The sequence below is a fragment of the Rosa rugosa genome, chromosome 6 (genome assembly GCF_958449725.1).
Source record: "Rosa rugosa chromosome 6, drRosRugo1.1, whole genome shotgun sequence".
Classification (NCBI taxonomy): Eukaryota; Viridiplantae; Streptophyta; class Magnoliopsida; order Rosales; family Rosaceae; genus Rosa; species Rosa rugosa.
Window position 1 is genome coordinate 54,447,540 of NC_084825.1, and position 26,433 is coordinate 54,473,972.

At 37.9% G+C, this 26,433-nt stretch overlaps 7 protein-coding genes across 8 annotated transcripts; 5 read left to right on the forward strand and 2 right to left on the reverse strand.

Moving 5' to 3' along the window:
- Positions 1–405: 405 nt before the first annotated feature.
- Positions 406–1,897, forward strand: LOC133715023 (probable NADH dehydrogenase [ubiquinone] 1 alpha subcomplex subunit 12; the record flags this gene model as incomplete). Its single annotated transcript, XM_062141327.1, has 3 exons — positions 406–646; positions 1,300–1,409; positions 1,503–1,897. Coding segments are annotated over 3 exons (507 nt in total), but the record flags the coding sequence as incomplete, so codon positions are not given.
- A 481-nt stretch (positions 1,898–2,378) lies between these two features.
- On the forward strand, positions 2,379–6,804 carry LOC133715021 (D-xylose-proton symporter-like 2). The gene is made up of 14 exons (XM_062141326.1): positions 2,379–2,695; positions 3,328–3,413; positions 3,501–3,579; positions 3,745–3,804; positions 3,949–4,015; positions 4,095–4,219; positions 4,356–4,457; positions 4,628–4,996; positions 5,075–5,122; positions 5,233–5,295; positions 5,459–5,539; positions 5,769–5,867; positions 6,098–6,235; positions 6,455–6,804. Exons 1-14 carry the CDS (start codon positions 2,651–2,653, stop codon positions 6,584–6,586), a joined length of 1,494 nt encoding a protein of 497 aa, XP_061997310.1. The 5' UTR covers positions 2,379–2,650; the 3' UTR covers positions 6,587–6,804.
- Positions 6,805–7,781: 977 nt separating this feature from the next.
- Positions 7,782–11,818, forward strand: LOC133715025 (D-xylose-proton symporter-like 2). Its single transcript, XM_062141329.1, has 14 exons — positions 7,782–8,003; positions 8,618–8,724; positions 8,885–8,963; positions 9,071–9,130; positions 9,237–9,303; positions 9,397–9,521; positions 9,646–9,747; positions 9,930–10,298; positions 10,402–10,449; positions 10,533–10,595; positions 10,770–10,850; positions 11,082–11,180; positions 11,275–11,412; positions 11,527–11,818. Exons 1-14 carry the CDS (start codon positions 7,980–7,982, stop codon positions 11,656–11,658), a joined length of 1,494 nt encoding a protein of 497 aa, XP_061997313.1. The 5' UTR covers positions 7,782–7,979; the 3' UTR covers positions 11,659–11,818.
- Positions 11,819–12,023: 205 nt separating this feature from the next.
- On the forward strand, positions 12,024–13,289 carry LOC133715027 (uncharacterized). 2 transcript variants are annotated; one of them, XM_062141333.1, is made up of 4 exons: positions 12,024–12,225; positions 12,332–12,407; positions 12,757–12,834; positions 12,950–13,289. In XM_062141333.1, exons 1-4 carry the CDS (start codon positions 12,064–12,066, stop codon positions 13,018–13,020), a joined length of 387 nt encoding a protein of 128 aa, XP_061997317.1. In that variant the 5' UTR covers positions 12,024–12,063; the 3' UTR covers positions 13,021–13,289. The 2 variants fall into 2 exon arrangements, with proteins under 2 accessions (XP_061997317.1, XP_061997316.1); XM_062141332.1 differs by having other exon boundaries at positions 12,025–12,225; positions 12,754–12,834.
- Positions 13,290–13,574: 285 nt separating this feature from the next.
- On the reverse strand, positions 13,575–15,861 carry LOC133715026 (uncharacterized). Its single transcript, XM_062141331.1, has 8 exons — positions 15,582–15,861; positions 15,405–15,513; positions 15,189–15,304; positions 14,950–15,069; positions 14,759–14,848; positions 14,446–14,594; positions 14,092–14,359; positions 13,575–13,918 (listed from the first exon to the last, which is right to left on the reverse strand). The coding sequence occupies exons 1-8, from the start codon at positions 15,798–15,800 to the stop codon at positions 13,766–13,768; spliced, it is 1,224 nt and encodes a 407-aa protein (XP_061997315.1). The 5' UTR covers positions 15,801–15,861; the 3' UTR covers positions 13,575–13,765.
- A 925-nt stretch (positions 15,862–16,786) lies between these two features.
- On the reverse strand, positions 16,787–18,866 carry LOC133717796 (uncharacterized). Its single transcript, XM_062144537.1, has 6 exons — positions 18,515–18,866; positions 18,110–18,312; positions 17,659–17,730; positions 17,373–17,426; positions 17,201–17,239; positions 16,787–17,094 (listed from the first exon to the last, which is right to left on the reverse strand). Exons 1-6 carry the CDS (start codon positions 18,663–18,665, stop codon positions 16,948–16,950), a joined length of 666 nt encoding a protein of 221 aa, XP_062000521.1. The 5' UTR covers positions 18,666–18,866; the 3' UTR covers positions 16,787–16,947.
- Positions 18,867–20,808: 1,942 nt separating this feature from the next.
- On the forward strand, positions 20,809–22,394 carry LOC133717037 (exonuclease 1-like). Its single transcript, XM_062143659.1, has 5 exons — positions 20,809–20,987; positions 21,065–21,178; positions 21,261–21,462; positions 21,559–21,699; positions 21,789–22,394. Exons 1-5 carry the CDS (start codon positions 20,809–20,811, stop codon positions 22,392–22,394), a joined length of 1,242 nt encoding a protein of 413 aa, XP_061999643.1.
- Positions 22,395–26,433: the final 4,039 nt, after the last annotated feature.

Here is a 26,433-nt window from a genome sequence, read left to right on the forward strand (position 1 = left end):
CTTTTGGTGAAGAGGAATATCCTTTAATAAAAGTACAAGGATGTCTGGTTTGCTGTACTGTTCCATCTTCTGGACAAGTTCAACAAACTATCTTGTCTGTTCATTCAGGCTTTAAGTCACAAAGAACATATTATCATAACAGAACATGACGCTAAATTTCAATCATAGGCCAGCTGAGTTTACATAAGGATTAGTACTTCACAATTCTGGAAAGTCTGCTAGAATTCATTATTTCTCCATTTTTAAAACCTATCCAAGTAACATTGAAATGAAGGACTACTTATGAATCTTTAAGATTTTCACTTTCATCTATATTGCAAGTATTGTAGTCATCAAATAAGAATTAGTTATCTGGACTCTGTAAAGTCCAAGTGAAAGGACCTTGACTGAAATTCTTATTTGATTTGTACTGGAAGAGAAGTCTGCAAAGGATTCATTCTATTGCTCCCTCAAACTTCAGTAGTTCTTGTATTTAGTTATCTTGTATTCTATTTTGAAAATTACATACATCCGTCTTCATCTTCATCATCTAACAAGTTTTTGTTTGATTGCTTTAGGCAAACTAAAATCCACAATATCGGGGCAAGGCTTGTTGGTGTTGATAAAGTTGGGAACAAATATTATGAGAAGCTTGACACTCAATATGGTTAGTGTTTCTCTTCATTTCTCTCCTGATGGCTTTCTTATTACTACAATGCATTGGATTTGAATCCACTGTCACCTGTGGCATTTCCAAGCAGAAGCCATATTCTGAAATGATATAATACATATATAGGAAGCATCTAATAGGTGACGATAATTCATTGGCATGCCTTGATGTCTGAAAATTGTGAAACAATCCTCTGTAGCTTGAAGAACAAACTTTTATTTTCCTGGGGAAGAGAATTTGATTCACTGACGAGGCGGGAATTAAGTTTTCTCTCCTAGCACCATAGATATGGACATTTTCGTACTAAAAATGTGGGACCTTTATTTAAATGCATTCAGCCAACAAAATGTCAAACTGTTTTTATTGTTGGGAAACAGAGGCGGGCGACTGAGGGGTTGCACATAAGATAGAACCACTGCTTCTTCCAATACTTGCATGTATTGATGCATCAAAAGTTCACCCCATCCACATTTGCTACTTACCAGCCACAAAAAGGAAAACAATTACCATCTTGTTAGAGGTTATAGAACATCCTTGTTTTCTCTTTCGGATGTACTGCACTAATGGCATTCTTCAAAAGCAGTGCATTGCTTCATGGTTATTGCAGTATGCATGTGACAACTAACTGATTCACTCGGTGAATTTTTCAGGAAGACACAGGTGGGTTGAATATGTGGAGAAAGGTCGCTACAACGCTTCTCAAGTGCCACCAGAATGGCATGGTTGGCTACACTACATAACAGATCATACAGGAGACGAGGCAAGTTCTGCTTCCTTATTTGTTTGATCATATATGCTGAAGAAAGCAAATCATATAACACGTAGCTAACATATATGAATGAACTGGTTACAGCTTCTGATGCTAAAGCCACAGAGGTATCACCTTGAACACAAGGAAAATTTCACTGGTGAGGGTGATGAGTTTATCTACCACTCCAAAGGGCACAGCCTCAATCCAGGGCAGAGAGACTGGACCAGGTACCAGCCTTGGGAACCAACAAGACCCTGAGCTATTTCATGGCAGATTCCTGATAAAACTTTTACAATCCACAGTATTCTGCTCTTTACTGCTGTAATAATGGCTTGCATTTGTGTAAGCCGTAAAATCCTTTTGAAGTTAAACATGATGTATGAGTTCAGTAAATGAGCTTTAATTGTGATTTGATGGCTGGGACGCCATATTGTTGTGTAGTGTAATGTGATGTGACACCATTTTGAGTACAGAATTTAATCTTGGTATTCACGACTCTTGGAGGCTAAATCCTAAATGTTGTTAGCGTGTTCTCGATTGTCCCTCCTGAAGGCGATGTGGACATCCATCTGTATTTTCGGTGCACTTGTGACGAAAATGATGCCGTGGGAATTTAGATTGATGATGAAAGTGAAGTGGTCAATAGAAGAGATATCTGGTGCTCGGTTAGTGAAGGAGAAGCTTACAAGTCTGGACTCTGGAGTCCCGTCGTCACCCATGGTTGCCGCTAAGCTTTCTCGACTATTCTGCTTGACTAAGACTGACCTCACTAGTCATTACATTACAGTAAGTAGCGAAAATGTGAAAATGGAAACAGCCTCTAAAATTTGACTAGGGGATGGACGACAATACCTGTTACCTGAAAGTCAGAGGCGCAGTAAAAAGTAACAGATTTTTAAAGGACAGACTAGGAAGCGAATCGGGTACGGTGATCCGGATTACGATTACGCCAGCATATATCTAATAAAGTCCTAACCCCCTTTCCTGGATTTTGAAATCTATGGGTTTCGTCTGTAAATGTATGACCGTGTTCACCTAACTGCCAAGCATTCACCAGAAACACAAAGCCGCGCACGTTTCATAGTTCATGACCGTGTTCGCCTGGTGGTTGCTGCCAACTAAACAAAACAAAACTAAACTACTTTATTCCCAAGCAAGCAAGCACTTGTTGTACGTACTGGTGTTTATTTCTTTCTTAGCTTAGCCAGTTAGCCTAGGTGAGCTCAGCTGTACGAGGAAGAATATTATCAATGGCCTCCGATCCTGAGCAACCGGCGCGCTCTCCTCTCCGACAGGTTTCATTTTCAACACCCGCCTTTTATTCTTTTCTTTTAGTCTTTTGTTGCCTGCTTATCTCTGTTTGCTTGCTCACTATGCCATTGAGAATTGGTCTCATAAACTGTGAAAAGTGTTGAATAGAGAACCCAAATGAAGATCAAGTTGTGCACTAAAGAACACAACTTTGTTCAAGATTGAGAAAGTTGGGGTCTTGATGTTTTATACCAGATGGTTGAGATTTCAAATTCAGTTTCAAGTTCTGCATTTTATTGCTTCCTTCTGTGGAAAGAAGATAATTTTAAACTGATGAAACTTAAAATTCAGATGGGGATTTGGGATTTGGTCTTTGGTGTTTCATACCAGATCAGTTTCAATTCCAAATTTGGTTTGATGCTGAACAACCGGAAAAATTGAAAAGGGCTTTGTACATTTTAACTTTTACATTCTGTTTGGTTGCTCTGAAAATTATAATATATACTTTTCACTTGAGAACAAAATGGGCTTGTCTCATTTAAGAATTAGAACAAAAAGGGCGTTTATTCACACACAATCACATCTGTTCCACTTTTGTTTTCTACAGAAGAATGGGTGTAATTGTCTGTTTTAGATATCTGGGTTCAATGTTGTTAAATATATCACCATTTTTCAGGTTCAAACTCCAGAGGATGTTCAGATGCCTCTTCTTAATGGGGGCCAATTATCAGACAACTATTCTGTTCTTGCTGCAGTACTCCCGTGAGCACTTTTTTCCTTTTAGCTGTTTTCACATTTTCTTCAGATAGTCAATCTTGATTCTAATGTTGTCATTGCCTGTGATGTCAGATTTCTATTCCCAGCTCTTGGAGGACTACTGTATGGCTATGATATTGGTGCCACGTCTTGTGCTACAATATCCATAGAGGTATACATACACTAGTATTCAGAGAGTGCCAACTTCATTCGTTATATGTAGTTGATTCAGTTAAAACATACATAACTATGCTGATATCTGAAAAGTGTTATGTTGGAAAATTGATTTTATTAGACTCGACAATCCAATTAATGGGCTTCTGTTTTCTTGATGCAGTCGGCCACATTAAGTGGAATATCATGGTACGACTTATCATCTGTGGAAATTGGTCTTATAGTAAGTGTACTACTAAACTTCCTTGTTGTTACTGAAATCTATGTGGGTGTATATTGTATCTCGCTGCTCTTATTAGTTCACTTTATAATTGGCTTCCAAAGAAAGTGAATTTATTGTTAATTTTGTGCCTATTTTCTTTTGCAGACCAGTGGCTCATTATATGGTGCCTTGATTGGCTCTGTGCTGGCCTTCAATATTGCAGACATCATAGGTTGCCTTTTCAGTTATACAAGTAAAGTTAATGATTTTATCCACTATTGAGGAAGTTTGACTGATATATTTATCTGAAGGAAGGAGGTGGGAGTTGATTTCGTCCGCTTCAGTCTATCTTATTGGAGCTCTAGTAACAGCGCTAGCACCTGACTTGGCTGTTATGGTGATTGGGCGTTTTGTATTTGGTATAGGAATTGGACTGGTAATCTATGAAGTGAATTTTCACAGCAAAACGTGTCTAGCTCTTTCTGATTATTTCTGTTCTTTTTTCCTATTCTTTTTTGGTTAAAACAAAAGAAGTACTTGAGATGTATGAATTTTGATCTGTTCTCTTTCAGGCAATGCATGCTGCTCCAATGTATATTGCTGAGACAGGTCCAACTCAGATACGAGGTCGACTAATATCACTTAAAGAATTCTTTATAGTACTTGGCATGGTTGTAAGTACTTCATCATTACATCTTTTAGTGTTGCGACTGTTAGTTTATTTTCATTTTTCGTCTTTTTGTGGCTTAGTCTACAATAGTTGACTAGTTGTGATGAGATTATCTTGTATATTAAGCACCTGCATGAAGGCCAGGAAATATTAAGCACCTTAAGCTTTTTGCAGGCGGGTTATGGAATTGGTAGTCTTTTAGTCAGCACAGTTGGTGGTTGGCGGTATATGTATGGAGCTAGTGTCCCTCTGGCAGTAATTATGGGAATTGGAATGTGGTGGCTACCAGAGTCACCTAGATGGATCCTTCTACGTGCCATCCAAGGAAAAGGAAATATGACTGATATGAAAGATACTGCAATCAGTTGCTTGTTCCGGCTTAGGGGTACGATTATTGGTGATTCAGCTCCTGCACTAGTAGATGAGATGCTTGATGAGCTTTCTTATGTTGGTGAAGAGAAAAAAGCTTCATTCTTAGAGTTGTTTCGTGGAAAATGCAAAAAAGCCCTTGTGATTGGTGCAGGATTAGTGTTGTTCCAACAGGTAGTTACAGTCTGTGAAGCAAATTATGATGTCATCAGTTGTCAACTTTGGCTAATACGTAGTTGTAAACTATGACAGATCACAGGGCAACCAAGTGTGCTGTATTATGCTGCATCAATTTTTCAGGTACCCTCCTATTTAGATCTAGGGTACTGATTGGGCATTGATGAAGAGATTATCACTTACATGGGTTTCTTAGAAGAAATAGTCCCATTCTAATCCGTTGTATCCAATAGACTGCAGGATTCTCCGCAGCATCTGATGCAACAGAGGTCTCAATTATACTTGGGTTATTCAAGGTATATTTTCCAAACTGTATTTATCCAGAAGCAGTTCCATCTACCCCACCCCCATTTTGATGAATGCCTCCTTAATCTTCCTTTTAAAAAATGTGCCTACCTTTCCATTGGATAAATTGACTCTCTCAAGAGACTTGCCTGACTTGGTCTTTTACTGATGTAGTTGGTAATGACTGGACTAGCTGTGCTTGTTGTTGATAGACTTGGGAGGAGACCTCTACTACTTACAGGTGTTACTGGGATGGTAAGCGCCCTTTTTGGCCAATGTTTTTCTTTTTACATGTGACCATGTGTTTCCTCATGATCTTGAGATATTTAACTGGTTTTATAGAAATCATGAGAACATAACTGTAGGATTCAGTCTCATTTCTCCACTAAAGGACAATAAATGAAGCGTAAAATCCATTTGAATTAAAGACTGGAATCCAATAATCTTTAAACTCCGAGGGATTTATACGCTATTCATGTGACAGGTCATCTCTTTATTCCTTTTGGGGTCATATTACCTTTTCTTTGATGATACACCAGCCATAGCTGTAATTGCACTGCTGGCATATGTTGGGTGTTATCAGGTAACTAAATTTGTCCTTTCTTTATATGAACTTTCCTCAGAGAATATTGTGTGGCTTATAGGATGCTGCATACTTTATAAAGTCATTGTGTGTATGTTTTTTTTTTTTTTAATTAGAATTGCTAAATTTTATCATGATTAGTCTGTTTAGTTCTCAAGTTTTCTTATTCTTATTTTTGATACACCAGTTTTCTACCAAAAAATGTGCAACTCATGGTGGTAATTTTGCAGTTCTCCTTTGGTCCCATTGGTTGGCTCATGATATCAGAAATTTTTCCCTTGCGATTAAGAGGTCGCGGACTTAGCCTAGCAGTGCTTGTGAACTTTGCTGCAAATGCACTGGTGACATTTTCATTTTCCCCTCTAGAGGTGCGTGGGACTTTCAGCAATGTTTTTCTTCCCACTTTTCTGCAATAATTCTTTTGAGATTTCTTAACTATGTTATTTTTTATTTTTAAGATAATTACATCTTCGGTTAGTTGTGGAAGGATGCTAGATCACAAAGTTCATGTTAATTCCCCCAGTCCATCAGTTATGTCCTTGATTGTAACAGAGTGTGACTGTTTTTTCAACTGTGATTGATTACAGGCATGGCTGGGAGCTGGGATACTGTTTTATGTATTTGGAGTAATAGCTGTGGTATCTCTTGTTTTCATTTTCTTCATTGTCCCAGAGACGAAGGGGCTTACTCTCGAGGAAATTGAGATCAAATGCCTTTAGGATTTCTCCTTCTAGAAGTAGACATAGTCATCTGGTTTCGTGTATGCAGAGATATACTAGTACTGTACGACTGTTATGTTGTTGTATACTAGTACAGTATCTCCTATAGAGTTGGAGTACCATTATCTTCATGTCGATTATGTATTCTAGTTCGCCAAATATATATGATGTGTGAATACTGAATATTCTTTATTTTATAGAAAATAAACATTTGGCTATTTGTATGTTTGTACGTTACTAAAGATTGGAAATGTGGCAAACTGGGAATAGCTAAAAAGTCAGAGGTTAGGCCCTTGCTATAACAAAGAATACGGTTCTTGGACTTGGCCATCAAAGTTAAGACAAGAAGATTAGCCTCGTTTGTAGTTCAGAGAAAGAGCGACCAAACTATGTACTCAACAGCACCCTTAGCGATCTTCTCCATCAGACTCAGAAAACCAGCTCCTTCGATTTAGAATATTATCAGTATATTTGCTGCGAATGCGCTAGCAAGTAATACAATGTTACATCTTGAATCAATTGGAATTTTACTGTTATAGATTGGTTACAGATTTAGAGGCACTGCTGGGAGCTGGAATTGTTAAAAACAAATTTGGAGCAATAGCTGTGGCATCTCTAGCTTGTTTTCATTTTCTTCACTGTGCCGGAGTTAAAGGGACTCACACTCGAGGAAACTGAGGCCAAATGCATTTAAGATTGACTACTACAACTGAGGCCGAGTGGTTCTAGCTAGACAGTCCGCTTCACATATCCCACACATTTCATCTGACTCCCGTGACTGTTATGGTCCGGTATCCAAGTATTAGTCATACAGATGTTTAGCTATTCTCCCAACTTTGATGACATTCCATTTTTGTTGGAAATTGGACCTGGATTAGTACTGGAATTGGAATTGTACGTCTTAAAAAGTTCGTTCATCCAATCTGAATTCTAGACAGATCACATATCCAGCACATGGTCCAAAGCCGTTCATATTTCCAAGTTAAATGCTCGAGGGTCTGAATCAGAGTGAGAGAAAATTCGGGTTCATAAGCAGTGAGTCATCAAGGATATAAGACAACATTCGTAATGAGCTACAGGGTTACAAATATCGTCTTATTGTTATTTAGTTTGCTGTTTTTTTTCGAGTTTTTAGCCCAATACACCCGAAATAAATAAATAGATAAATAAAAACCAAGTCAACAGAAAGCAACAGACCTCTCGAAACCTCTCGATGAGCGAGTTTACCTGATAAGGCATATGATTACAACTTTTACTACTACGTACTACTCGACAGTCTTTCCAGGCAGGACTTTGCTCATTTAAATCTTTCAGAATATATATCCGACTCCGATCTTCTTCACAAAAGCGGCTCCATCTATCGATCTGCTGGGACAATATATATAACCAACATATGGCCTCTTCTTCTCTCCCACAGGTTTCAATTTTGTCTTCTGTTTTCTGTTCTTGTGTCTGCTTGCTCAGTTTCAGGCATTAATTACATGATCATATACATGTGAATTGCTTCATCCTGTGGAAATTAAGGACAAAAGTTTTCGGGTGTGAGAATTTATTTGCATGTTCTAACAGAATTTACATTCTGTTTGATTGCTGAAAGAGTTTAAAGTAGTGATCAGTCTGGTGTTGCTTTTGTTTTTGAGTAGAGTACCGAACTACCGACACAAGTACCTGGTTTAAAGCCCATTATACGGCTTGAACAAAAACGGATTTGATCGCCACTTTTGATCAGGGGACTTATCAGTTGCTCAAATGAGATCACCATTATTGAGGACCTTATTTACCTTGAGTCCTTGACCACAGATGTTTTGTTCGCTTATCACTTAGATGAGCAATGAGTTGTAACTAAGGTCAGATTTACCCCACAAAAGAACTTGGCATCCATGTACTGAACAAGGCTGTGTGCATATGTGTGTGTGTTCCAGTACTGTGTTATCTGCACACGAACGAATTAAGTGGACGATTGTCTGTTTTAGATCTCTGCCTTCAAACTTGTTAACAATGGGTGCATTGGTGCATATGTGATCTTTTCAGGTGAGAAATCTTTCAGGTTCAGGTGACATTGGTGGTGCCAAGGAGCCTCTTCTTAATGGGGTGCATAAAAATTCACATAACTATTCTCTTCTTCTCGCAATACTCCCGTGAGTATTCTTTTTCCTTCTTCTCTTCTGATTTATCATAACATTTGCTTCTATACATTGTCTATATATGCCTCTTTTGTATGTGACTCTCTGTAGGGTTGGGCTGAAAATTTTGCCTTTAAAGCGTACGTGTTTTATATTTACATCTCTGTGAATTCAGATTTTTATTCCCAGCTCTTGAAGGACTAGTATATGGCTATGATATTGGTGCCACGGCTTGTGCTACAATTTCCCTAGAGGTATACATGTATACAGATTATTACTTTCCTACTCACAGTGCCTGCTGCCACTCTTCATTCAGTTATATTAGGCATACTTAACTCTCTTGAGATGCTTCCTATTGCAGTCAGCCACATTAAGTGGAGTATCATGGTATGACTTGTCATCTCTGCAAATTGGTCTCATAGTAAGTAATTTACAACTAAACTTTTTAGTTTAGAGGTTTTTAGTGAGGGAGGAAGTTTCTTGAGCTTTCAAAAAGATAGAATATTTATTTGTCCATTATTTTTCAGACTAGCGGCTCATTATCTGGTGCCTTGATTGGCTGTTTGTTGGCCTTCAATGCTGGTGACGTCTTAGGTTGGTTTTCCTAATGCATATGTTTCACAGTATATGAACACATGTAATAATCATGGAAAAGTTTGAATTAATGATATATAATGCTGTATGAAGGAAGGAGGTTTGAGTTGATTTCGGCTGCTGTATTGTATTCTGTTGGAGCTCTAATAACGGCATTAGCGCCTGAATTCCCTGTTATGGTGATTGGGCGCTTTCTATTTGGTATAGGGATTGGACTGGTAATCTCTGCACTATGGACCATGGAGTCATTTTTTCACTACTAAACATACTTGGCTATTTCATTCTGACTATTTGTGTCTTTTCCAGAGATTTATAAACTTTAGTCTGTTCTGTTTTAATTAGGCAATGCATGCTGCCCCTATGTATATGGCTGAGACAGCTCCAAGTCAGATACGAGGTCAACTATTATCTCTAAAAGAGTTCTTTATAGTGATTGGGATGGTTGTAAGTACTGCGTCCACATTAATTACATCTAATGAAGGACTCTGATAACTATCTTTTAGTGTTTGTTGTGACACCTATCAAATGATTGAAGCCAACTAATAGTTGGTTTGCATGTTTCTCCTATTGTTTTGTTTCTTTTTCTACAAAATAGTTTATCAAATTGCCATAAATTTGTTCTGCAGGTTGGTTATGCGGTTGGTAGTGCTTTAGTGGATGTATTTGGTGGTTGGCGTTATATGTATGGAGCTAGCATCCCTTTGGCACTAATTATGGGAATTGGAATGTGGTGGCTACCGGAGTCACCTAGATGGATCCTTCTACGCGCCATACAGGGAAAAGGAAATATGCATGATTTAAAAGAGACTGCAATATGCTGCTTGTGCAGGCTTAGGGGTAGAGCTATCGGTGATTCAGCTCCTGCACTAGTAGAGGAGATGCTTGAGGAGCTTTATTTTGTTGGTGAAGATAATAAACCTACATTAGGGGAGATGTTTCAAGGGAAATGCAAGAAAGCCCTTGTCATTGGTGCAGGATTAGTTTTGTTCCAACAGGTACCTACTTAGCATTTGATTTTTAAGCAATTTTATCATGACGTGATCAATGGGAAACTTTCATTTTGCTTAAAAATAGCATAAATTGTTTGGACTGTGACAGATCACAGGGCAACCAAGTGTGCTGTACTATGCTGCATCAATTTTTCAGGTACCAAGTGTGGTAATTTAGATCTACGGCCAGTACTACTTACATACAGATTCTCATGCTAACCTGTATTGATCATCTAATAGAGTGCAGGGTTCTCTGCAGCAGCTGACGCAACACGGGTCTCAATTCTACTTGGTTTATTCAAGGTATACTTAATTTCCAAATCACAATATTAGATGTACTTATGTCTCTAGCATTGGTCACAATATGTCCCCCTCCTTTATCCTTTTTCCTTGTAAAACAAGTGTTCCTATAATCAAAGAATGAAGTTGACTCTCTCCATACCTATGTGTAATTGACTTGTTTCTTTGCTGTTGTAGTTGGTAATGACTGCAGCAGCTGTGCTTGTTGTTGATAGATTTGGAAGGAGACCTCTTCTACTTGGAGGTGTTTTGGGGATGGTAACTATATATATTCACCCCCTCTTTGCTCGATCAATTTTCTTACTTTAATTTGTATTTTGTTCGGATTGATCTTTAGACATCCAACCAATAGTTAGTGAGAATTCAGCGTATTTATCAAAATGTTGTGTTTAGGATTCAGTAGTTTTGTTTGTCCAGTCAAATTCACTCGAAAGAAGGGCCGGGATTTATAAATCCAATCTAGTTGATCATGTATATATACTGTGATAGGTGATCTCTTTATTCATGTTGGGATCATATTACCTTTTCTTGGACGATGCACCAGCTGTGGCTGCAATTGCACTGCTGCTCTATGTTGGGTGTTATCAGGTAATCAATCAGAATTTTAGTATATTCTATTGTACCTTTAATTACATAGAAATGTGATCGATGCATACTAATTAAATATTTTGTCCACGTACAGTTATCGTTTGGTCCGATTGGTTGGCTAATGATATCAGAGATTTTCCCGTTAAGATTTAGAGGGCAAGGACTGAGTATAGGAGTGCTTGTGAATTTTGCTGCAAATGCGCTAGTCGCTTTTGCATTTTCCCCTCTAAAGGTAACATCATCGATCAGTTCGAGTTCACACTGTCCATTTCTTTCTTCCGCAATAGTTGTTTTCTTGTTTAGGACTGAGTGCGACTGTCACTTCAACTGTGACTTAATAATGCAGGCGTTGCTGGGAGCTGGAATATTGTTTTATGTATTTGGAGCAATAGCTGTGGCATCTCTTGCTTTCATTTTCTTCATTGTCCCGGAGACAAAGGGTCTCACTCTTGAGGAAATTGAAGCCAAATGCCTTTAGAATCTGTCCTCCAAGCTGTGCTTCTACACATTAATTGTACTAGTTTGTGACTATCATTACAATTGTTGTACCATGCGACTATATCAAACTTGAGACCTCTACCAACATTTTGTTAGAGAGAAATGTCTTATCCATTAAACTAAATACTCGTTACATTCTATGTGAATCAATGTATGACCGACGACAAAGCGCTATTGCATGAGGCACTAGTAAGGCGTATAATAGTCGAAGTTCACATAACAAGAAGATAGAATTCATACGACAACCACAAAATCCCCTTTAACTTTCTGTTATTTCAGTTGGGCTGGGCTTACCAGGAGGGCCCAATCCAGACCGAGCCCCTCGCCTGGGAAGTGTTTAATTGTGGGGGACTACTAGGGTTTAGTGGGAGAAAGTGAGAAAGAGATGGCCAAGTTCAACGAGGTGCAGAAGAAGAAGAGAGCGCAGAACCAGGAGAAGAAGAGAAGGATTCACGGCGACCCAGTCAGTGGGAAGCTTCATCTGAAGCAGCAACCCGTCTCCATCTCCGGCAAGCGCAAGCGCAAGCTCGAAAAAAAATGGCGGAGGGTACGTCTCACCCGACCCGACCCATCCACCCGTTTTTTATATATATGCTTCTGTAACTCACTCGTATCTTTGCCTCTTTACTAATATACTTGTTAATTGATTGCAGGACCAGAAAGAGGCTGTGGAGAAGGGCCTGATTACTATGGAAGATGTCGAAATGGCTGCTGCTGCTGATGATAATGGTATGCTACCTCCTCTCTCTCTCTCTCTCTCACATAAAGTTTCTCGCTTTATGAAATAATCGAACTCCTTTTGTTAGCAGAGAGTAATCAATCCTTTGTCATTGTACCCCAGTTAACTTGTTTCTGTTTAAGTGTTTGGAAGATTATCGAAAAAATAATTAGACTTTACTAAAAGGTTAATTCTATTGGTGTTTATGTGGGAAGGAACGAAATTGGGTGTATCCTAGTAAACAATTTTCTACTGGGGGTTTACCAATGAAGTATTAGGTCAATGTAACCAAGTGCTACTTTGTGTGGTTTGAGTTTTAATCGGATGGAGCTGATGTGAGTTTGTTTGTGGTGGCAGAAGAATCTCAAGGGACGAAGAGAGGTTCAAAGAAGTTCCACATGAAGAAGAGCATCAAGCTTAAGCAAGGAAAGCACAGAGGTAACTTCATTGTTATCACTTGTCATGTGCTCTGTTGATTTTGCGAATGCCATCACCTCTCCTTTTATGTATGAATCCTCTGTCTAAATATCTGTTTGTTCTTCTTGACGGACAGGTAAGAAGAAAGGAAAATCTTCTAAGCCTGCTTCTGCTGCTCAAGCTTCAGTGGATGTAATGGTAGAGTAGTTTGTCTAGTTGGTGAAGAAACACACGACATTGTACTCGACCTCATGTACCATTTATTCCAACTGGAAATGAATTTTGGTCCGAAATTTGCCATCTGGGTGCGATATCTTTTCTACTGTCAATCATTGTGTAGTGTTATCTTTTTCCTGTCTTTGTTGATGACTTGATAGTATGTTGGGGTAGGAAAGATAAGACAATGGATTGAAGAACTAATACTACCAGTGCTTAGTTATTGTAATGCAAAGTTTGAATCAATTTTGTGCTTCTCATTCTTCTTTTACTTGCCTTCTCAATTGGAATCTTACAAGGATGCGAGGAAATTGCCACTTTGTTAAAGAATTTATTTCCTAGCACCATGGTTGTAAGTTGTAACAGGCACAACATATTAAACTATTAAAGATTAAAAGAAAAGGGGCAGTTAAGCCATGGAGCTAGTGTCTTGGAGATGCCGGTTGGCAAATTTGCATGTTCTCATTGCATCTAACTTCAAATAAGGCCTAATTCTCTCCTTATGGAGGTTCTCTTAATGCACAAACATAACGGACAAAAGAATCTGGAGAAATAGAAAGTAGATCATCATCAAAATTTTCATGCAGTATCAATTTCCTTTCTGTGCTAAACCAGACAGTGGGTGAAAGCAAATAACAAAAGTTGAGAACATTAGGGACTAGCTAATGCTAGTCTAAGGCCACTTGCAGAACTATTGTTATATCCTGGTGTACATATAGGCACTGATGGGAGGTGTCTACCTCCTAAACATACCAGAGCTCTGAAGTGTTCTGCTGTATTCTGCAATAATCGGAGAGCTCTTCACCAGTTCCCATATCTTGGCAGAGTTCTTCAACCAGTCACGTTCAGTCAGAGTCTTTCGGAAAGAAGGGGGATTCATAGATAAGACCTGAATAGAACAGAGTATTATTTCGTGTGCATAAATTTTTACTGAGACTCAAATTCTTCTTCTTCTTTTTTAAAGTTCTTTTTTTAATTCTAAATTTCGAAACATCTAACACATGGAAAGAGGTAAAGCGTTAGATCCAGAAAATATTAAGCATATGAGGGAGACAGAGAGACCTGGTCCCGCAATTTCCATAGCATAGAGGTACAACTTTCATATTGATTTCCTGGGGAGTCATCTTTACTCTTCATTGGGATTACATACAACTTTGGCACAGGAGAAGCAGGATCATGACTTTCAGTACTGGGAGCTATAGAAGTCTCAGGATGTTCTCTAGACACATTTGCATTTTTTGCTCTCGTGAAAGAAGAGGTGCTGGTGTATTGTTGAAGTGCCTTCCTCAGTTGCACAATACTATGTGGACTAAGATCGTGATCACGTAGTCTGATAAAGATGATAACAAAAATAAATGAGTTTCTATGTCTGTAATTGTGTTGCCATTTAGGAGAACATCATTTAAAGTTACTCACTTTGTGTGCACAAAAACTGGCATAGCCATATACTCTCCACCTTCTGGAACTTTTTCCTTGCCATCTTTTTCAGGCCCTATATTAGAGCTCTGAGAATGAGAAAGGGTGTGTGAAGATGGATCAGGTATACCATGTTTCAACAGGTCAACCTGCAGTCAAATCATGGATCAGATATAACTTCCATACTGATCTCCCGGGGAGTCTTCTGCTAAGATACATACAAGCCTTAAAAGAGTGCCCTTTTACTCTTAAACATAGCACCCAAACAAGGGTATCCTAAAGTAGAAGCAATATATAGAAGGAAGAGAGATACCGTTGACATTAAATGCCACATATTATGATCATGAACTCCTTCTGATATAACCAGAATAATGTGACAGATGGAAGTCAGAAGAACACCAAGCTAGAAGAGTCCTTGCAGCAGCCAGAAAAAAAGGGATAAGTTCATAAAATATCCTATAACAAATCAATTCGAAACATGTACTATTCTCTGTTCCTAGTTACCTGAATGCCCATAATTTCATGAGCTAATTCGGCCGATAAAGATTCAGCATTTAGAACAGGAATGGTGGATGATCCATCAGGCCTCATCATCTCAGCTAAAACAGAAGGACTAAAAACCGGCTGCCAATGAAAAAAAAGAAACGGAAACTCAATCATACTCAGTAACACTAAACATCAGCATTTGCAAACTGTAGATTGGAATAGAAATTACAACGATCAGGGGTAGCAACTAGAAAGACCTGAGTGTCAAGAAGTATAAGGCGTTCAGCAGAAACCCTAGGTTCAATTCCCACACTGCAATGCCTTGCCATTGCTTTGCCCTCCTCAGTCTCTATAGCAAATGGAGGTAGCATCCCTGTAATTGTTTTAATCGAAAACGCAGTTCTAGTTATGCAACTCATTCACAATAATCTTGATACATTAGAATCAGTTTAGACGGAGAAGTGAACACTAACCAGGTGAGGTGGCATCGAAGCCGTAAAGCTCGTTCATAATGGTGGACTTGCCGACTCCAGGCGGACCAATCACCCCCACCACCGTGAACTCAGTGTTCTCAGTCAAAAACTGCAGTAACTTGAAAATTAATTCACCGTGAAGCAGTAAAAATGCAAAGCTTTGAAAGTGAGTGTTACCGGGAGGAAGCGGTCGATGTGGAACTCCCAGGAATCAGAGAGGAGGTTGAGGGATCCGATTGAAGGGAGGCGAGACCGAAGCGACGCCGTATACTCATCCCCACTGCCCCCGCGCCCATATTTACCCGCCACCGGCGCGCCGGTCACCAGTCCCGGCTTTGCCAACAGGATTTTCGGAGGATTCGACGGCCCACCGCCGGAGGACGTTGACCCTGCCATGCTACGGTGTCGTTTTGCTCAACCTCGCTACGCTCGTTTTGATTAGCCTCGCGGGTCCGTTTTCTTTTTTCTAGTCGAGTCAGACACTCCACGCTAGTGACGTCACTGCTAAGTCGTAAAAAAATAAATAAAAAAACAAGTAGTCTCACTTTGTTCACGTTAGTATTTTTGTTAAAATTAACGAATTTACTAATGGTTCAACAAGACTAATCAAATTGATTAGTATAAGTGTATTACGGATGAAATTGAAAGATCATAGACTAACATGACTTTTGGTGATAAATTCAAGTACGTAAACTTAATTTAGTCATAATCTTTATATTGTTAATTTTGGTTTGTTTAATTTAACTTACTAAACAAAAAATTCACAAGAATATAGCGACACATTGATAACATCAATTTGTAAACTAACGATGGTTGTGAGCTTCTCTGAGCTTGTTTAGATAGTCTCTATTCACAACCCAATTTAGGCACTTATAAACATATCGTTTTGGATGATAAAAAGTCCAGTTTGAAACTTTGGATCAGACTTGTCTATTATCCTATTTTTATTAGGTTGTGCTAGTTAACTATTTGACCTAAGAAAAGCTCGTGATTGCAAAATGTACTATAAATCGGATCCTACTATTTCCCTTTTTTTTTTAAGCCTTTATGCAAAAGGCACAAATTAACGCTCAAATCTCACTAAAAGCCACCAAAAATTGTACAAAGAGAGGTTTCTTCCTGCTAAAATGCAGAGAAGAAGTTTTCTTCCGAGTTCATGTGCACATATACCAATTGGATAGATGGTCATTACCACCACCTCATAGCAAGGCAGCAAGCAAGCCAACTTTGCCCCAATTCCGTGCAACTCGCAACTAATTTTGTTTGGGAATTAGGTTGGATTACTGAGAAATAAAAATGGGAAAAGAGAAATTTGGTAATTAGTTTTGGGATAGCTAATAAAGCTACCGACTAAAAATTAACATGGAATGAGAGAGAGCAAGTGAGCAACCGCATCAACTCATACATAAAGCATAAACAAAAATCAGTAACATGTGTTCTACCCAAAACAGAGAAAGCAGCAAACTAGACGGTTCATAAAGTGCAGTTTAAGTCAGCAAAGAGCAGGTGAAACACATAATCTGAACTTTTGTCTAATCTTCATCTATTCGGTGCCTAAAACATCATCAAGGAACAATTCATGAAAATGGTCTTCATCAAAAGGATTATCGCCATTTAGACAACTATACACAAGATTCCTCACTGTACTTGTTGACCCGGCTTTATCGGAAAGAACAACAACAGCTGCTTCCTATATATTCATTTAAGAGGCAAATTAGAAATCAAAAGACCGGAAATAAGGTTCAAATCACAAATAGTAGCAGCAGCAACAACAACAACAAATAAGTAACTCTTACTTGATAAAGAACAAAGCAGGACAGCTTTCGAGGTAGTCCCTGCATATATACCCATCCATCATATTGTGAAAGATTAGAACAGCTGGAATAAAAATATACTTAACCGAAAGTGAAACTATAACAATTAATATCTGCATAAAAAGCCTGATTTAGTGGGAAAAAAATGACTCACAAATTTGTCTTCAAATTTGTATATGAAATCATTATACTTGCTTGAAAAATCATCCTGCAGACAATAAATAAAATTACCAGAGGCAAAGGAATTAGGCTACATTGTGCCAAAAAAAAAAAAAAAACATGCTAACATCAAACTTTACTCACCATATTGCCATTCTAATGGTAAAGGTCACACAATCACACATGAAAACTCAAGAAAAAGTTCGAATAATAATAATACTAAAAAGTTGACAGACACTTGCTATAGAAAGAAAATGGGAGGAAATTGATGAGATGCCAACCTGACTCATGCCATCTGGTATTATAATATACATGACATCACTATAGACACTGCCGGAGACGATTGGTTCAACCTGCAATGTTGTGCGCTCGAATGAGAAAAACAGTAGAAAAACAAATTGTTCGACAGAAAAACAAGTATTTCATATGATTAAGTTCCCCGGAGTTTTCAAGTTGAAAATAGCAACAATAACAACAACATCAATAATACAAATTGAACATCAGAATTTTATTAAGATGCTATTGTTCTGATGTAAATAAAATGAATATTATTCATCGTGCACAAGTATAATTACGTGTTAAAAGAGAAAGAGAGAGAGAGAGAGAGAATTATGCCGGAAGAAGATGAGAGAACACCTGCCTAACTCAGCAACTAGTTAAATCAAGAATCATGTTGAACATATAGGATCATATCAGAAAAGAAAACAATGACAAAGGATCTGATGTCGGTACCCATTCAGTGCCGAGACCACATGCCAGAACAAAGAGAGCATTAAAACCCCTGTCAAAGCCATCTTGAAGAAGACCACCTTCAGTACGTTCTGTTGCAGTGACAGTCATCTTACACTCATCCCAGTACAATTCGCATGAAAGGCCATGAGATTCAAAGACTGTTTCCACCTCTTTCTTCCAGACTTCGTTCAGATTTTCTTCTTCTGCACAAATGATCACAAGGGTTTTATTTCAACTATATTAGACAATAATAATGGGGATACGCATTCATTTTGTTAAAACCCCCATTGCGAGCACAGCCGAGAACGGCCCATGTTATTGAAAAGACATTAATTAATTTAAATCTGAATATAAAACCAAAGGTGAGATTTAGTGAGAATAAGAACAAGAGATCGAGGAACGTACTGCAGAGACCCTGCTTCTTGAATAACACAGTTTCAGATTCGTATATCTCCTGCGAATTTTCGCCCATGCTGTTATCGCTCTCGCTCTTTTCCATCGTCTTCGAATTCCAGACGTCTCCGTATTTTGGAGGATTTGGTAGAGGAGGAGGCATTCACATGTCCAATGAGGGGCCTTCTAGTCGAGGCCCACGATTCCAAGAACCCCAAACCAAAAAAGTTAAGGAAAATATATTTGGGATGGAATCCCAGAAGATTAGGAAAGTATGGAAAATCAATTCAAATGCATAAGTATTTATTAATTACCAAACTGCTGAAATCGAAACCATAGAATAATTTCCGATGATTCTTCCAGAGTTCCAGGGGCATGTTTTGATTTTTTAATTTTATTTACGGAGATTGGCAAAATACCTCTCATGTCTTCTCTTTTTATCGTATTTAATTACTAAGGCTAACCATGTGGCACACTAATTGTCTAGGTGGATTTTACTTTGTCCTACCAAAATTAAATTTATTTTCTCAAATAAATATAATATTGTTGTTATTTTCTCATAAAAAATAAAAAATAAAAAAATCTCTTTTCATATTGTTGTTATTTATTAATATCTATATTTATTTATTAATATATATATTATGTGATGGTATATATGGTAGTTCAAAAATTTAACCATTCTCTTAAAAATTGGCTTAATTATAAAATATATATAAAATCCAAACATCTTAAAAAGCTTCTTATTTTTTCTTTTTTTTTATCAATAGAGCAAATGTAGTCCAATCTTCCGATGCCTGAAGCCGACCGGCCAATGCCGCCAACCAACACAGTTTGCTGACTTTGCTCCGCCGCCATCAGGAGGAGAAGTAAGAAAGAAGACGAGAAGTCCCGCCGTTAGGAAAAAAAATGGAAAGCCATTGAGTCTAATTATTTCATTATAGAGTATTTATTTCATTATAGAGTATTGCCGAATAAATATCGACAATTTATATTAAAAAGTTTATAGAAGCAATTCCTGTATATTATAACACCTAATTAACAAAATTTAACCTAACAATCTAACAAGTATGAAAGGGAAGAAAGAACAGCTTTTATCTCAGCGTGCTGCATTATTGCATAAGCGCGGGATAAAAACCCAAGAACTAGATTGAAAACTAGTCAACAACAAATGAACTTTATCCATCATAGATTACTCAACATTATGTTGACTTAAAAAAAAAAAGATATTTATATAAAAAAATATATAAAAAAAATTAAAACACAATTTTATCCCCAGTGGTCAGTTGATTTATGATGCGAGTAGAACTGATATCGTGGGATATGTCTTGTAATGTTGGTTCATTTAAACTTTTTTCAATAGTTTAGGAAAAATATTTGTGGCTTTTGACCTTTTGAGATAATGAGCTTTCATACAAGAGGAAGAAGAAGAAGACGTTGGTATAACAAGTAATGGAAGTGATATAATTTGAGCCCCTGGGGTTAGCCCAACTGGGGAGGTGAAACTTAGGACAAGACTAGACTAAATCATAAATAAGATTCTCCTCCAACGTAAAAGGAGAAATTTGAGGGAAAATTTAGCGATTTTCTCTAGTTGTTCACGAGCTAAGGTTTTCTCTTTAGTTTTGTCATTAAGTCTTTTCGTATAACCACTGCAAGTGGCCTAGTGGTTCTTGCCTAGTTAGGTGTGCTCCCCAACCTAGGTTCGAACCCTGAAGCTGTCAAAGTGGCCAAGCACTGTGCTGCAATGCACAGTTGGGGAGCATTCCACATGCGCCGAAAGGGTTTATCTTGGGCCTAAGAAGCCTTTAGATTCCCCTTGACAAAGTCAAAAAAAAAATTAAGTCTTTTCGTATTAGGACAAAAATCGCTACTAAATAAATCAGGAAATATATTTACATAGGTATCAAGAAAAGGAAATTCTTAAAGGCACTCATCAAGAAAAGGTAAGTATAGGTATAATAAATAAATTATGCCTAATGTGATTATGATTATATCTTCTTTATGTGCCTCTATAAATACCGATCTATTATTCTCAACGCATAGTCCCCCCGCAGCATTCTTAAATTGATCGATCAGACGAGAAGTAAAAGTAAGTAGTTAAGTTGGATATAATTATTTCGTGGTTGGATGTTAAGCTGGCATGCAGATCGAAGCTACCAAAGTTGATGCGATATCTCTGCATCAAACTGCTTATAATTCCAACTAGCTACAATCAGCTCTCTTGGCGTCAACCAGTGTCATAATCTCGGTTATTTAACTTTGAATGCCATTAACATGCATGATATCCAAATTGCTGCAGATTGAAGATGGGGATAGGAAAGGGAAGCGAATTGTTGAACAGCTTTGGAGACAACGCAGTAAAAAAAGGCATTCGCCTCGACAGACTGGGCAGTGAGGGCATTGCGAGAGTGGGGGTTGATGCCACTTCCTGGCTTGTGATCGTTCACCGTACACTTGAGGATCACCAAAAGAAAAATTATGAACTGTATGTATTTTTTTTTTAATTATGATTATACATAATATAGTGGCAACATGAATAATCTATTTCATTCTCAATTTTAGGCATGCAAATCTTTTCATGGAGTATTGCCGTAAGAGGATTGACGTACTAAAGCAGAATGGACTTATACCGACTATGGTCTTTGATGGAAATGCTACACCATTAAAGACCCATATGTATGCCTCTTATCTCTATTTGTTTTCTCTTTTCATTTCACTAGATCGTTGGTAATTCATATCTCCGATGCTTCTAATGCAGAAAGGAGCTGAGGAAGGCGATAGAAAGTGAAAACAACAACAACAACAACAAGAACAATACGAATGAGATAAGGGATCCTGATAGTGATATCAGTGGCAGTGATAGTGATAGTGATGTTAATGTCCACAGTGATAATGAGCCCGTAGACGATAAGTTACGCTACAAGTGGCCGAAAGATAGATACATTCCTAACAGATCCAGAGTACGTAGTTGAGGTAAACACACTATCCCTCTTTTTTAAAGAAGAAAAATTTGTTAGACAAGATTATGTTTTGTTAAAATTGTTGGTTGTTTGAAGTGGTTGACCGAGGAGATGGAAGTAGAGTTCTTTGTGGCTCCTTATGAAGCCGATGCCCAATCGACACACTTGGCAAGCAAGAAAATAATAGATGCCGTCATCAACAAGGATACAGACCTTATAGCATTTGGATGTAAAAAAGTGAGTTACCTTATCACCTATTTTCTATATTATTACGTACTAAATTATTATGTTTATATGAAAGATTGATTTTTTCTTTTTTCTTCCAGATTATCTATAACATTAATTTTGAAAAAGAGACGTGTGATTACTACTCATTTGATCGTTTAAAAGAAGTGAACATTGGCTACAAAGACTTTTCACAAAAAAAACTTCTAGAAATGGCAATAATGATAGGCTGCGATTATTTACCAAATTTGGCAGGCATAGGCATTCGTAAAGCTTACGATGAGATAATGGAGCAGAAACATTATGAGAATGTAATTGCCTGGTCGAAAAAAAAGCTCGTGCTTAGTACTGGGGTCGGGAATAAACAAGATACAACTTCGAGGTCAGAGATTCTACTATATTTCCAAAGAGCAATTCTGGCGTTCACATATCAACAAGTTTATAATCCCGAATCTAAAACTTGTGAACGCTTATCTCATATGAGATATAATAATCTACAAAATGACGTGGTAAGAGACATATCCAAGTTCTTAGGACCACGTTTAAAGGACGAATCTGTTCATGATATTGCAATGGGTGGTAGACCTTCGAAGCTCGTGAAAATTGATGTAGATAATCGGCCTCAACAATATCCCGGAGAGACACGTAAGTTTGGGCAGAATTCTTTGGAAAGATTTTTTGGTAATAAGAAAAGCCGAAAAGAATAAGAGAAGAAAGAAGACAACGAAGAAAACAGCAAGTGTTTAGAACTTTTTGGGAGACATTTGTATCTTTTTTGTCTTACTATTCAATTCTTTGATTTTGTAAAACCTTACTTTATGTCTTTACGTCTAGCTAGCTGAAATGTTGTTAGCACCTTTTTCTCTCTCTTTCCTTCGTCCCTGGCTTGTGTTCGCGGAGAGCGAGCTGGAGCCGGCGAGGAGCTCGGTGAAGAGGGCGTTCAAATCTACTTCTTCTTCATCCCATATGCAATTCCCCTTAGAAAGTGAATCTCAAATGTATTCACCCATGAAATTCAAATGTATTACGAGATATAAAAACCTCATGCTCTTTGCTTGAAGAGCCAATCTCCCTAATCTAGGCTATGTCCTTTTTGAGTTTATTTATTTATTATTATTAATTTTTTTTGGTGAAAAGGGGGCAAAAAACCCAGCAACAAAGAAAAAGAAGAAAGCTAGCTAGCCCATAGAGCGAATACAAATTGCACGTGGCCAAGAAGTACCACTTAGAGCAAGTTCACCCGTAGTCAAGAAATGTCAAGGTCGAAAAGTCAAGAATTTGACCAGTCAAGATACTGTTCACTGCCACTGGACATGGGTTAGCACCCGTTGTTTTTCTTGACCGGTCAAGACTGTTCATCGGGGGGCACTGTTCATCCATTACTGTTCACCAATTTCACTGTTCAGTAAGTTTTTAGTCTGAATTCTGCACTGTTCGTTTACTGTTCATTGTTCATTTTTTTGGGTTTTTTTTTTTTTTTTTTAAATAAAATATATTTGATGCTATTAACATGGATTTATGGATAATTAATGTCATAATTATGCAATTTTATTTGGTTTGTATTATGTTTATTAGGTGCTATGATTTTGATAAGAGGAATGTGCTTTAATAAGAGGAATTTTAAAATACAACTTTTATTTCATTAAATAGTAGCTTACATAAATGAAAAACTATGAATAAGTACAATACAATTAACAACATGCATAATCAACTAATTATTCAAATCATAATCATAATCCTCATCTTCTCTAGACATCCAATTTGCGTTTGAATGGTCATCATGAGAGTTAGGGTTGGTGGAATCATCCGTAGAGAAAGGTGAAAATTGTGGTTGTGTAGGATATCCCCCGGGGTAAGGTGATTGCGGATAGTATCCACCCATAGAAGCAGAGGGTTGTGGGAATCCACCGGTGAAGGGCGGTGGTGGGAATCCACCGGTTAAGGTAGATTGTGGGAATCCATTGGGGCAAGGTGGTTGTGGGTATGCACTGGGGTAAGGTGGTTGTGGGTATGCGCCGGGGTAAGGTGCTTGTGGGTATGCACCAGGGTAAGGAGGTTGTGGGTATGCACCACCAAAATTTGGTTGCGGATAGTATCCACCCATAGAAGGTGGCGGCTGCTCGTCAAGATCTTCTTTCTCCGCTATCTTCTTTTGTTTTCTTGACCAATAACGCTTTTTATTTGGCGTCATTTTACTTGTATCAATCTCCATAATACGCTCTTCCCTCTCTTTATTTCGCTCTTCCCTCTCTTTAATTCGATCTTGCCTTTCTTGAAATAGGAGTTGCTCTTTTCGTATTTCGATTTGCAAGAGGATACATGCTCTTTTCTCTTCCTCTTGGAGACTTCGAGCGAATTCGTCATCGAGTTTTTTCTTGCCCTTGGTTGCCTCTATTTGGTTGTTCGCTATACTCTCGAGACTGTTTGACAAAGGACTTTGATCTTTCGCTGCCTTCTTTCCTTTCCGTATTGCTTCTTTGGCAGCCTTCCTTCCTTGAGGCCTCACATTGGGATTTGCAGTTTCACCTGCAATTACCTCATCTACATCCATGTCCAAGTTGATGGGAGAATTTCCAGGAATTGGTTGTGTAGGCGTATGTTGATTTCCTTTATTTGATGTTCCTCCAGATGTATGACTAGGAATGTCTTTAAATTGTTGAAAACCCTCCACAACAGCGTAACTAGCAAAACTCTGAAAATTATGTTTTTTTGGCTTCTTTTTTCTCTTCATCCCGGCATGCCACAATTTATGTGCTTCATCTCGCTACGAAATAAATAAAAACAATTACTACAATTAAAACGATATTATAATTACTACATTATTTATCAAGACATATTTTACTAAAATGTATCAATAAGATTTATCAACAAATATAAAGGTCATAATTTTAATGAAGACATATTTTAATTATAACTAAAAACAATTACTACAATTAAAACGATATTATAATTACTACATTATTTATCAAGACATATTTTACTATAATGTATCAATAAGATTTATCAACAAATATAAAGGTCATAATTTTAATAAAAAAGTATCTATCCCGTTTTACAATAAAAATCAATTAGTACAAATATAAACATCGTTGTAATTACATCATTATTTATCAACTACATTATTTATCATGTAATATTTTAATTTCATGTATCAACAAATTAAATGATTTATCAAAAAATACATACCTCATCAACCGCATTCGAACCGCTCTTGTACCAATTTTTCGCTTGCCTTAATGCACAATGCCACTCAAAGAGTTCAACCTTCAAAATTTTCCACCTTCCTTGCAAAGGGGAAGCTGATCGGCTCTGGGGCCAATTTGCGACAAAGTGTCGCCTCACACGCATCCATAAGTCGTTGTTTTTCTGATTTGTGCCCACAGCCGGATCTTGCCCAACAATTTTCCAAGACTTGCACAATTGAACATCTTCCTCATCCGTCCATCTCCTTTTGTCTTGGATATTATCATCTTCATTTTGATCTCCCTCTTGTCCGGCCACTGGACCTGTGTTTCCCCTTTCTTCAGCCATATTGGATATAAATAAATTTGGAAGATGAGAGCTATATGAAGAGGAGGAAGCAAAAAATTGGGTTACTATGAAAGATAATTTTTTAGGTGTGAGATGTAAAATAAATGGTAGGTATTTATAGAGAAATGTTTAGAATTTTTTAAAATTTACTTTGTTACCGTTTCTTTGTTACCGTTTTATTACCGTTTCCTAACGTTACAAATATATATATATACATTGCTTGTTGGCAGCCGTCAGATTGAAAATTTAATTGAAATGAAGGGCTGGGATTGCTTGACCGTTAGGCCCAGAATTCAAAACCCACCAACGGGAAGAATCCACGTGGCATGCCGGCCGCACCTCTGGCGCGCTCCACTTTCTGTCCATGGCTGCGCCACGCGTCGATGTAAGGTGCTCCACTCCCTGCTTTGGCGCGTCGACCACTTCTGATAAGCTCATGACGTCAGCCACGTTCAGTTACATTCCTTGCCTCTATATGGGCTTGATCAGTCATGGAATAAGTCATGGACTTGACTTATTTCTTGGCTGTAGTCAAGAAAGAGTGGGTTTTGCCCAGTCAAAAAACAACTGGTGGAAGATGCAAAATCCATCTCAAGGTCATGTAGTCAGGTTTTTCTTGACTATGCCCAGTCAAGTTTAAACCAGTGGACTTGCTCTTAGGTCATCTAACATGGAAGAGACGGCAGCAAGCGACATTTCAGCAAATAGATGATATCCAAGGTCTAAGGAAAGACTAAATTCTGCAAGGCAATCAACGAGCATATTCTTCTCTCTATAAATGTGTACAATCCTTGATTCATCAAAAGAATCTAAGAGGAGTTTGCAACTGCAAATAAAAGCTCCAAGAGGATGAAAATAGCAGTTGGTACTATGGAACAAGTTAATCAAAGTTTCAGAGTCGCACTCAATGATAAGATTTTTAATGCCTATCCCGAAACAATTTGTAAACCAAGGTAGACATCCCACATCTCAGCTTCGAGAATTTGACCAGCGCCAATATTAGCTGCAAAACCATGCACCCAATCTCCATTACTGCATCTAATTACACCTCCACAACCAATTCTTCCATTTTGACCAAATCTGGTGCCGTCAACAATTAGTTTGAACGAACCCTGATCAGGTTTGCTCCGTGCAAGGTGTTCAACCCGCCTAGGCAGTTTTGTGGGAGCATTTTGGTTGGCTTTATGCCAATCCCAAGCATAAAAAAGGATGATA